The sequence below is a fragment of the Perca flavescens genome, chromosome 9, assembly GCF_004354835.1.
Source record: "Perca flavescens isolate YP-PL-M2 chromosome 9, PFLA_1.0, whole genome shotgun sequence".
Taxonomy (NCBI): domain Eukaryota; kingdom Metazoa; phylum Chordata; class Actinopteri; order Perciformes; family Percidae; genus Perca; species Perca flavescens.
In genome coordinates this window covers 2,011,486-2,024,160 of record NC_041339.1, presented here as the reverse complement: position 1 = coordinate 2,024,160, position 12,675 = coordinate 2,011,486, and the positions used below count along the sequence as shown (strand labels likewise).

At 43.8% G+C, this 12,675-nt stretch overlaps 1 protein-coding gene across 2 annotated transcripts; it reads left to right on the top strand.

Annotated features, from left to right (window-relative positions):
• Positions 1 to 2,219: 2,219 nt before the first annotated feature.
• rai2 (retinoic acid induced 2) lies at positions 2,220 to 11,914 on the top strand. 2 transcript variants are annotated; one of them, XM_028587795.1, is made up of 3 exons: positions 2,220 to 2,380; positions 5,526 to 5,600; positions 9,317 to 11,914. In XM_028587795.1, the coding sequence occupies exon 3, from the start codon at positions 9,383 to 9,385 to the stop codon at positions 11,024 to 11,026; it is 1,644 nt and encodes a 547-aa protein (XP_028443596.1). In that variant the 5' UTR covers positions 2,220 to 2,380; positions 5,526 to 5,600; positions 9,317 to 9,382; the 3' UTR covers positions 11,027 to 11,914. The 2 variants fall into 2 exon arrangements, with proteins under 2 accessions (XP_028443596.1, XP_028443597.1); XM_028587796.1 differs by lacking the exon at positions 5,526 to 5,600.
• Positions 11,915 to 12,675: the final 761 nt, after the last annotated feature.

Below are 12,675 nucleotides of genomic sequence, written 5' to 3'. Positions count from 1 at the left end.
GCCCCTAACCATGAGGAATTGTCCTACAGTACATGCTTTGATGGTGGTCGACTACAGAGATGTCTTTCTTTCAGTGTTTGTCTCTGGGTTGTACAGCCGACTTTGTGTCATTATTTTCCCTCTGGCTCTAAAGACAGTACAGCAGATATCGTATAGGCCTTAAAAGCAAATGGGAGCCCAACATGACATTTATCATCGTCTGATTATGATGAACATGAACAAATGCGAGTAAAGATCTTTAAAAGAGCACACAACTTATCAGCGCTTACTCACTGCAGATGTTAGGGACTGTATGAAAATTGTTAGATGGGTGGGAGAGTGGGAGTCAGAAAAAAGTAGGGAGGGAGGGTCTAATGTTTTGGAGAAGAGCAGGAGAGAGTTGCTGTTTTTTTAACTCACATAATACCCCCATGTCATAAATGTGTTTTACCATTTGCAAATGAAGCAAATCTTCAAATTGTGTCTTTCCATTGACTTTGTATGTAGTCGCTCCACCTCTAGAATTTGCCTCTCATTTTGTGTGAACACACATTACCACAGCCAAACAAGTATCTAATGTCCGTATCGAGAAACACATCACACGTGGAGCTAATTAGTGATAACTGATCAAACCCTATCTCAAAAAGTAATTTCTCACTTGCCTAAAAGTCATTCCTTTATGCAGCATCATAACAGGAAGCATAACTGCTCTGAAGCTAAATGTTTTCACATAAACTTAGTTTAGGATATAATCCATGTTCAGTATCAAATTCATGTTTGTATTATTTGGAATATGGGGTGTGGTGACTTTTTTATAAGTCAAGGGGAGGGTCCAAAAAATAGTGATAATGCTGGGGAGGGTTTTCTTTTTTTATAAAATAAAATAGGAGATTCAGCCCCCGTCTCCCACCCCAGTAATTGTCATGCTTTCCCTAAATGCAAAAGACCTGCAGAGGAATCCATTATGGATGTAGGTGCCTGCTGTGCCCAATCCATGTGAAGGAACTAGCGGGTATCATTTAGGATCATTCAGCCTCCGTTTTTGGATTTGTTATGTCTAGTGACACATTGGAACAGCACGTGTAGCATAAATGTGCCAGAAACAGTCTGGAGCTGTAAACAACATCCCAGCATACCAATATATTATGTAGCTGAGAGCAACTGGAGGTGGAAAACTGTCTGATTTTCATGGTTCTACCTCTGGTTAAGAAGTGGTGGTACAGCACAGTCAGCCCTGATCTGCTGTATTTCTACATGTGAGTAATACTGACTGTAGACAGGGTGGGGGGAGGAACACTGAGGAGGTAACCACACCAAAGTCCCCACCAGGCCACCAGGGTATATTGTGAGGCTCATTATAGTGCATTAAACAGCTTCCCCGCGGAACAATGAGAGGCCCCGGGGCCCCGAGGCAGAGCCCGAGGCTGGCAGGGACCGATATGGAGACCCAGGGGATTCTGCTCACCCGGGCCTGTCACTACCACACTTTCATCCACAGCTGCCAAACTCCATTCTCCTTTCCCTGTGTCATCAGCCACTCACCAGGCTAACACTGCCTAAAGTACTGTTTAAAATGAAAGAATGAAACACTGTGTGAAAGCCTCTCTGGCCCTCAGATAAATATATACCATTCCTGTATTGCTTCTAAATTGTACCTTCAGGAGATTTTTCATGACCCTACATTTTTTTTTTTTTTTTATCTCTGTAGATTTATAGAACCTTGCCTTTAGACAAATCAATTTTCACTTTCCTAAGTTTGAAATGCCCCAAATAATCCAATCATGTACAAGGAAAAATAGAAAGATTGAAGAAAGTCTGAAAAAAAATGCTTTATTTCCTGCTTTCCTTTCCTGTTAATAATCTCACAATTTACACTAGACTTAACTGGCGACCCCTTGTGGATTTAATTACCGGGAAGTGTACCAATTAAATATTGTCTCTGTCACCTATAAGTACCATACTTTCTTTCAGGGAAATGCCTGGAATTGTCTGTGGAAAAAGCAGACCTGTAAAATAAAGCGACAGCTGATTTATTTTTAGACTGACGTGACATGAGCACTATTTCTTCTCGGCAACTTAATGGATATGCATTTTCTACGTTCGAGTTTGTTTATATATTTTAACCCTTTGTAACCTACATAGCCTACTGTCCATATTGTTAATATTCTGTATCTACTTTTTTCTTTTTTTGTGTCCCTGTCATCTGTGTGGAGAGGAGGAGGAGGAGGGAGGACCCGCTGACTGTGCTGCGTGCGCAGCTTCAGTCTGGAGTCGAGACCGCAATGAAGAGATAAATAGAAGCCTTATCGTTTGATTTGGGAGTATTAGGGCTTCCATTCATTGCTAATTGAGAGAGGGCAGCTGACTTGGAAAGCTGCTAATGCGTCCGTCTGCTCGGGAGGTGAGTGAACGTTGGTGTTCGGTAGCGAAACTGGAATATTGTGGAAGAATGACATTAAAGGACGGGAGATGAGACAGGGTGAGCCGAGGCTTTTCTCGGTCCTGCGTCGCGTACACACGCTGAAACATGAACTGGTTTTAACATTAGCATGTGGGGAGCGATGGGAACGGTTCAGCTAGCGGCACGGTGTCGTAGCCTTTTAAAACCTTTTTTTTATTATTATTATTATTTCAAATTTAGAGGTAATTTGCGCAGCTAGTTTGTCAACATGAACTCGTTTTTAAATACACGCCAGTTGAACGGGAACTTTAGAAATAACGTTATTATATATATATATATGTATATATGTGTGTGTGTGTGTGTGTGTGTGTGTGTGTGTGTGTGTGTGTGTGTGTGTGTGTGTGTGTGTGTGTGTGTGTGTGTGTGTGTGTGTGTGTGTGTGTGTTCTAATGGCAGCGGAGCGTCACGCGCCCCCAGCCCTTCACGTTCTAGCCGTGTGATGTGCGGAGACGTGCGCATACATGGCGCACAGCCTCCCTGCTTTTCATGGCGAACCGTCGGCTTGCTGGGGGACCACACACATCAGTAACCGGGCTCCTAGTCCGGAGATGTGTCCGGGAGCACGGTACCGCGGCCCGTAGGGATAGAACAGATATAAGGACCATCTCCTCAGATGAACCCGGCGGTGTTCCACCAGCCTCGGCTTCTGTAGCCTGTGTGTCTGCTTATATTGGTGTCCCAATGTGCAATGACTGAACTAATGTAGAAATTACGAATTTAAGCAATGGTATGAATACCCCTAAGCTTCTGCAGAAGCTATCAGATGTAACTCAACGATGGGCTTATTTACATAGCAGGAAGACATAACACGCATTTTAATTTCTAATGTTTCTAATCTAATTTATAATTTATAATGTTCAGCAGAGGGAAATTGTGGACTTTTCTCTGAACATTTACTCTCAGTGTGTCTTGTCCAGCCACCTATTTGCTAATGAGTGCATTCTAGTTCATATACATAACAATACTAAACACCCAGTGGTGTAAGCCCTTACTATGAATGTATTTTAATATGGTTTTATGGTTGAATATTCTCACCTTTACCCCATTTGAACAGGATTTCATGATGACTATTCCAATTGTATTCATTAGAAGTGTTGAATTATTCATCAGATGTGAGTATTACTGTGGCGTTTAGGAGATCAGCTGGAGGACAACTGGCTGAATAAAAGGGTATGTGCCTGCGTGTGGTAGCAGCCTGCATCAGTCTGAGGATGTGAAGCTCACCACGAGGCTCCATGTGTCTCTCTAATGAGATGTAATTGGCTAGCGGAGCGGAGGGGTGTTGAGGGCGATGACCTTTAGATCAGCCATGCTCCATCCATCCCATGGTGCTTTGTTCCCTCTGCTCTGAACTCCAAATCCAACCCAGAACGAGGACTCTTGCACGAGCAGAGAAACCGAGTAGTTCTTGTAATGTATCGTGGACTGCAGTGCAGTTTAATGCAATTGAAGAGTTAAGGCGTTGCTGTTTTCTCCCTGCTATTGACTTACTATGGCGTACATTCCATCAATGAGGCAAGGAAGGAGAAAAAAAGCAAATGTGGAAATCATTATGGGACAGGGGAGGGGTTTCATTTGGCTCTCTGTTAGGTCTCTTCTTGCCTATTTACTCAATTAGCTGTTAGTGGCTATAGTGAACACAAAGCTCTCACAGATGACGTGGGAGTTGTAAACAGCATCAGATGTGTTGCTGGTCCCATCAGTCTTTAAAAAACAACATTGCAGGTTTGTCTGTGTTGCAGGTTTCATACAGTGGCTCATATTGAATGAAAACTGCATTACACTGGTGCTTTTTTTCACAAGCTGATCTACAAACTGCATCGTATGGAAATGGAAAACTGACTCTGTTAAGATGGATTTAGGAAGATTAATACATCTAACCTTTAGGCTATGTATGGAAACAAGGTTGTGTTTAATTCTCTGACAAATCTCCGACTCTATATTCTGAATTTGTGCCTGAGTGCAGCTTAACACTGGCCTCACAGGCCCATTTAAAAGGTGTTTGATTTAGCTTGAGGCGATGGCAGCAGTTTATATTTGACCACAAGGATGTGGGTGATTGAAGTGGACTTTAACTGAGGAGGTACAGTGCAGAGGGACAGAAGTACACATGTCGATTTAGCTGACTTGTGGCACATGAGCAAGAACCAAAGAGTTGTTTGCGTATGCAACATCTTCCTCTGACCTCCCCTGTCTGTGATAACACCGAGACAAAGCAAAGTCACAGAGTCAGATAATGTAACCGAGTGGGTGGGGGGGGGGGGGTAGCAAAGATGAACGTGGTCTCTGTGTACTTTGGCTCGCTGTAGACTTTGCTGGTTAAACTTCCTTCTTGTGCTGCTGCTCGTCTGCAGAGTTTGACATTGTGCTCACATGACTCCAGAGAGGAGAGCTTGGAGCAGTGAGCTGTGTGAACTGCTGCGGGATGGGGTGGGGGGGCCTACAACATGTCACCCTGGTGGTGATTACTGATTAGCATCAGGTCACCTGATCTGCAGGCTCAAAGTGACACTCACCAACACTATTTTTATTTCTTCTCATAAAACAGAAAGCTGCATTATTATTATTATTATATTTCACCCTGACTGCTACGTTCAGAGTGATAATTAGATTCAGTATTATTATTCACACTTTGTGCACAATCTGTCTATGTGACAGTAGCGGCGTTTTAAATAAGAAAGACTTCTTTCGGGCGCCTGGGTAGCTCACCTGGTAGAGCGCGCCCATATACAGAGGCTCAGTCCTTGATGCAGTTCTGACCTGCGGCCCTTCGCTGCATGTCATTCCCCCTCTCTCTCTCTCTCTCTCCTTTCATGTCTAAGCTGTCCTATCCAATAAAGGCCTAAAATGCCACAACATTTTTTTTAAAAGAAAGACTTCTTTCATATTGGTCAGCGCGGCTTCATCGTGACCACATGATTCATGTTATCAAGCAGGAAATGTCTCAAACTTCCTGGAAGGCAAGCATAAAAACTGCTGGGAAAATAGAAACAATCCTAATTTCCTATTCACGTTCTTAACTAAGAGCATCAGATGTAACCTAATATTCCATATGTGTTCTTCTTGTTTTCTGTACATCTTGTAGAAAGAGGAAGGAGTGAGATACTGAGGAAACTGAGAGGAGAATCTACTGGAAACGTCTTGCTCATGCATGCAGGCAGTAAGTCTGTTTGGCGCGGGGTTTAAGGTTTCTCCCTCAAGAAAATGTTAGGCTTTTCAATAAATGTATACAAATGAATTCAATTTCACATCATTTTGGACCATTATTATTGCCATATAAAACGATGAGAAATTAGAGAAGATAATCAATTATTATTACTCAAAAAGCTTAAAGACAAAACTTGCTAAAGAAGTCCACTGGAGACCAACTACAGCCATTAGATCTGAGAAAGGCATGTAGTTAGTTTTGATGCTCACACTGATTTTACGTTCATTTTGGGCTGCAACTAACGATTTCTTTCGTTGTCGATTAATCTGTTGATTATTTTCTCGATTAATTGATTAGTTGTTTGGTCTTTAAAATCTAAAAAGCCCAAGATGACGTCCTCAAATGTCTCAAAGATATTCAGTTTACACAGAGGAGAGAAGAAACTAGATCAAAATCAATCAATCAATCAATCAACATGTATTTATATAGCACTTTACAGCAAACAGCAGCTATCCAAAGTAACAACAGCAAACATAAAATAACATACAGTGAAATCAGAAAAAGAATACATGAAAGCAGAAAAACGTTACAACGCTACTATGTATTAAAAGCCATACTAAATAAATAAGTTTTAAGATTAGATTTCAAACGAGCTACGTGTGTTGTAGTGCGGATGTCAGGAGGGAACTTGTTCCAAAGTCTCGGTGCTGCAACTGCAAAAGCGCAAACCCCTTAAATTCACATTTAAGAAGCTGGAATCTGAGAATTTTTACTTTTTATAAAAAATGACTCAAATCGATTAATCGACTATCAAAATAGTTGGCAATTAATTTAATAGTTGACAACTAATCGATTAATCTCTGCAGCTCTACATTCATTCAGCTTAGGTGGTGCCCAAAACAGCTCAGGTGCTGTACCTAAGCCTTCTAATGGTAGAGGAAAGCCTGCGTGTCTGTGAGATGAATGTTTGCTTGGATCCTTGTGTCAACAATTTGTCCAAATCCTTTTTGTCTGGCCTGTGATCCCATGACTTGCAGAATGTGTCTTCCCTATGAGGACAAAGCAGCATGTGTGCTACACAAGTCTATCTATACATGCATATAGACAACCATGCCCCACTGACCCTTAAAGAGACCCTGATGCCTTCCTCTTTGAACCCTTACGTGCTCACCATCACCAACTCTGGACTGTGTTGGGAACAAACACAGGAGCCTGAAGCTATACATGCACAAAAGCTTTTATTGGGTTCTTAAAGGGGGTGTTTAAGCGTGTGTCTGTATTCCCGAGGTGCACACACTTCCCAGACTTATCCCATGTGTGAAACAGCAACAAGGTTATCGGCCGACCGTCTGGCTGCAGAATCCTCCGTGTAATCCATCAGAGCCATATTACAAAGTCTCATCTATGCTTCAGAACAATATACAGTACAACCAGCCCGGGGGGGAAGAGCGCTCCTCCCCCTAGCTGCTCAGTGAAGGCAACCCAACACCACATGAAGGCCGTTGAGGAGGAAAAAAGTGTCACGCTTTTGCTAGAAAATTGGAAGTGCATGTGTGCATTTAATTGAGTTTTTCATTTAAAAGGCACGGGATACTTTGTTGTTGCATTTTTTAGGTTGTTTAAAGCGTTCCCCTCCCCAAGACCTGAACATGTTGGTGCTCCCATCACCATCAGTATGAATAATTGACCTGGCTGACATCGGATGCATCGTATCTCCAGGCACCCAGGGGAGGTTTGATTGCTACAGATGGATGAGGGTTGACAGCCAGTGCAGGCGGGACATGTGTTGTGTGTGGAAGTGTCATGTAGTAGAGGAAAGGCAACACACAGTGGGCTTACATAAGCATGAGAACAACTGGGACGCTGTCCAGCGGTGATAGATAGATACATAGATACAATGATGGATGGATCAATTATTAACTGGGTAATTTTCCCCCAGTAAAACCTTTTCTGTGTAGATATAGTATCTTGGGGATGGTGGGGGGCTGCATATGGCTGATTACCCGAGGCTTCACCTCTTCAACTGGAGACCTAAACTAAGAGAGACGAGTGGAGGAGGTGGAGGGGAAGAATGGAAAGATGGGCAAATGAAAAAATGTGAAGCCCTTTACAGTATGTCTGTAATCAGGTAAACACAAGCAGCATAATGGAGTAAGGAATGTGTGTGCAAGGTCCACATATTATATAGTTCAAAATGTCCGTCACGTATTCCCAGAGCCTAAGGTGACGTCTTGAAATGACTCGGAGAGAGAAAGCTACTCAGTGGGACAAAGAAAAGCAGCGAGTGTCTCGTCTGAGAAGCTTGAAACAGAAAATGTGTGGCATTTTTGCCTGACAACTTGCTTAGATAAATGCTAAGGGGAAATTCAAGGTCCCGGTAGCTTAAAGACCTCACACACAACATACATCATAAACAGGATGATAAAATAACAAATCCACATGAATAATATGGACAATAAAAAAAAAAAAACTAAATAAAAAATCCACATGAATGTACCAAGAGATGTATAAGCATGAGAGGCTTGCAGTGACAGGGCAGGTAAGGTGCTCTATGAGAGGGGGGGTGTCATGGTGGTAGTGCAAATAAGTCAACGATAAAATCAACAATATTAGGCGTACGCAGTTCTGAGGCAATGCAAGTTTATTTCTGTAGCACCTGAACGAGACAATTCAAAGTGCTTCACATAAGACAAGCAAACTGTCATTATCTCCTGTTAGACTAGTCTCTGTTTACATTTGAACGTGTGATTACAGTTACGGGGATCGGGCTCTGACTGGAACATACAACAGACAGCCTCAGTCATGTTCCCAATCTTAATTTCCTGTGTTCTACTCCAATGGCTCCTACTCGCTTCCTTGGGATGATTCATGATGATAATTGTTTGTGGGATGGGTTGCCCAATTATCTTCTCAGCCTGTACACACTGGTGTATAATCTCTGATGTCGCTCTGGTGGAGCTTTTTCAAGCCTGAGAAGATGACCTCGATGATGTCATAGTCATGTCATCAGGGTTGTCTCAGATTAGGTTTGGAGATTACACATTTTATTTAGCAGAAAGTCTGTTACAAACAGGAGGTGTGGAATTTGTGCAGGTGTTTTTGAGGCAGAGAGGGTTGCATTATGGGAAATGTAGGAAGCAGTGTTTTATTTTTTTTTATTTTTATTTTTTTATTGGAATCTCACAGCACTTCCATCCATCATTTTCCAATTTTGGATGGAATAAAATAAAATAAACCAATAGATAAGTAATTGAAAAAACAGGAATAAAATATGAAAATAAAAAATAAATTTAGCGAATGAATAAGTAAACAGCAACTACTACTAAGAAAATAAAAACTAGATGAATTAATAAATGAAGGAGTGTTTTTTGGAGCTAAACAAAAAGACTAAAATTCAGGATATCTCAGTCTTTGCTGCTTCAAAGTGCAATAATGAACCACCAGAGAGCCCTTTTTGTATTTTATCTCAATCTAAATGTTATGGAATATGTTGCTGTGATAATTAAAACTCATAAAAGCCATTTATAATGCTAAAAATAAAAGAACATACCTAACAGTAGTCCTTTGTGAGCTCTAATAGACACAACATAGAGCTAGTGTCCTTCAAATAGCATTGCTCGGAGGACAAATTCCAGAGAATTCTACGGCACTGTGTACACTTCTGGGTTATTATTACAAATGTCTGAAACTACTGCGCATCATTAAACATTGTGTTTCATGTGTTTCAGGGCATAATGGATGAGACCTGTCACTAGCACTTGATGAAGATTCCGATTGACTCCTGAAACTGAACCATGGAGGGTAGCGATGATGTGTCTGTAACCGGGACACAGTCCCAGACGGACGTGTGCAGCGCTGACGTGGGAGGAGGAGAAATCCCCAGTAAAGTGGAGGATGGAGGAAACCCGCTCAGTCCTGCTGAGTCCTGCGGCGGCGGCGGCGGCAGTGCGACAGGACTGAGCAAAGGCGGGCTCTCTAACCGGATGGAGCCTCCTGCGCCACCAGTTGTGAGCCCCACTGCTGAATCTCCGGGAGGCGTGGCGCTTAAAGTCGCCACGACCGTGCTGCACCCGGTGTGCCTGGGAGACAGCCCGCTGATGCTGCCCATTCACCTCCAGATGGCCGGAGCAGCCGGAGCGCAGCTCGGCCAAATGGGGGCAGCACCGTACTTGATAACAAGCCAGAGCCCTGTTTCACTTCCCCTGGTCCTGGATCAGCAGGTCCTCCAGCACATGGGCCCCTCTGTGATTCCTCAGAGCACTAACTGCCCTCAGCTGCCGCTCCAGAACAACGTCCTGTGTCCCAATCTGTTTGGTTTGCCTCCAGCGGTGGACCAGAAGTCAGCAGGACAGACGCAGGATGCTAACCTTCTCTCTCTCCTGCAGAATCCAGCTTTTGCTGCCATCCTGCAGGATCTCTTCCCGTCCCAGGCCGGTTCATCAACCTGTCAGTCACCGGGCTCCACCTTCCTCCCGCTTCCTCCCCTCACAGCTCCCTACAGCTCCCCTCTGGCCCCGTTAGTCCCTCCTGCCACACTTCTGGTCCCCTACCCTGTCATCATCCCCCTGCCGGTTCCTCTGCCCGTCCCTCTTCCCATCCCCATCCCTGTCCCTCAGGCTGAGGACTCAAAGGGGAACATGCCAAAACCGGTTTGCACTGTGAGTAAAAGCACTCAAACGTCTCCAAAAGATACTACCTCTCCTTCGTTGTCTTCACGCAGATGCATGCCATCGTTCCAGCCGCAAAATGTGTCTCCGTCCTCGCTCCCTGTAGATGAGGGACAGGCTCTGGACCTTTCTGTCAGAGCGTGTCCAGTTGAACTAAAACAGGAGTACCCCAGCCCTCAGCAGGACAGCGTGCTCGACTTGTCAGTGCCCGCTGTGAGGAAAAAGTGCGTTCAGTCCGACAGGGAAGCAGCGTTGCGTTCTGGCCAAGACGCTAGTGGCACGTCTTTGTCTCTGGGTGTTGAATGCACTCCGAGTTTAGATTCCAAACTCCTGGGCAGTCTGGCCTCGCTGGAGTTCAGCCGGCAGCACAAGTGGGTGGTTGACAGCAGCGCCGGTGGGTCGAGTTCTCTGAGTCAGCAGGCGTCTCTGAGCGCAGCCGGCAACCTGGAGATAGTCAGCACCTCGCAGACGGCCAAAGTCATCGTCTCGGTGAAGGACGCCATCCCCGCCATCCTCTGCGGAAAGATCAAAGGCCTGTCGGGAGTCTCCACCAAGAACTTCTCCATCAAACGGGACGGCAGCCAGGGGCCGTCTCTGCAGCAGCTCTACGGCGTGCCGTCTGCGTCCCACGGCGAGCAGCACGACCCCAACAACCCGCATAAGAAGCTCCCTAAGAACAGAGCCATCAAACTGAAGAAGGTCAGCTCGCAGGAGATCCATTTCCTGCCCATGAAGAAGCAGCGACTTGCAGCGCTGCTCCCCAGGAAGTGAGAGCGCTCGGCCCAGGAGGATTAATACTTGGAGGGCTCTCTGGTAACCCCTCCACAGCGTGTAACATAACACACTTGTGGGGACATTTCTGTGATCAAACTCATACACTCCAAATGTTGCATAAGCTGAGGCTCATGAGTGTCTGACAGCGTGACACCGTAGTTACAGAAATGTGTTCCGTTGGGAGTTTTCAGACTTCTCTACAGTGTTATACTCCAGCAGGAACGTTTTTGCGTATGGCATCGTAATGGGCTCTCCGTGTGGCTTTGGAGATGGTCTTTATAAATCAGAGATATTGAGGGAACATTTTTTGACTTTATAATTACAGCAAAGACACATGGGTTCCAGTTTTCCATTTGGCATCATGGTTTGTTTCCATATGTAACTTTTATTGAAGTGCACTGAAGACCTAAAACCAATCCTGATAGTTGAGGTTCTCACTGATCAGAGCAGAGCAGTATGTACTGGCAGGACGTGGCCGAGACTGTTTAAACGTGTCCCATGGTCGGAAATTCCCATAGTCATCAGTCGCTCACTGAAGCGATGCATTCTCCGATAGGGGTTTAGCATGACAGGCTAATAATGACTTGGCAAGGCCAGAGCCACGATTTCATAAAAAAAAATAGCCTACATGTTGGCAACAGCCATCAGTCATGACTAAATACATTCTTATTTTGTTTAAGGGCAGGGGAGAAAAAGGGACGTCTTAATTGTCTTCACATTTAAATAGAACTTTGTACAGGCCTGTCCAAATATAAGGAAAGTATTTCTGGAAAAGAGCTATTTTAGTTGCTGGCTGAATTAGCCGTTTTTGATTAGCTGGCAGTGCTTCAAAATACAAGCCAACGCGGAGAAAACCCCTCACAGCAAGTGCATGAAACACTAGAGCCCCCCACACACACACTGTTTCCATTAACAGACTAATGAAGAGAATCTACGTGGAAGTTTTAATATTATTCTCACCAGTTAAATCAACTTAGAATGTGGAGAGGAGATGAAGTTGAAGTGAACAGCCAGATTAAAGAAGAAATAATGAGATTTTTGGGATCAGTGAGAGAAAATACTGTATAATTATGAAGTGTGATATTAGTCTGTTGTTAGAATCAGTACTAGTGAGACCCCCCCCTCCGTCCCATTGTTATGATCAGAGTTGTGAATGTGAGAGTATTCTTGTGTGTCAGTTTATTTATCCTCACGTTACAGGGTTTCCCACGTATTCTACTGTGCTGCCCTTTTGTGATTATAGCATTTATGGAATCTGTGAATTATAGCAGCCATATGCAGACTGTCTGGATGAACAAAGGAGGGATGGAAAATACCTAGAAGCTCTACTTTTGACCTGTTCTTTATTTATATTGATGTACTTTAGTAATCCCTGATCATCTTACTTTAACTCATGTCTGCAGTCCTTTCAACAGAGTGCTCTTTGGTTTAGTAGTTTGAACTGATCACTCTGGTTGTACAGGATTTCACGCTAATTTATTCTTTGTACAACTTTTATTTATAGTCTGTATATATGCTGGATGGTCAGTTAGGACACAGTGTGACTGGATATAAAAAATAAACCTGCTTCCTTTGTACCTGTCAGTCTCTTGACAGGTACAGTTGCTTCTTATTTGCATTCAGATCAGTGAAGAAACCCAGTTAAA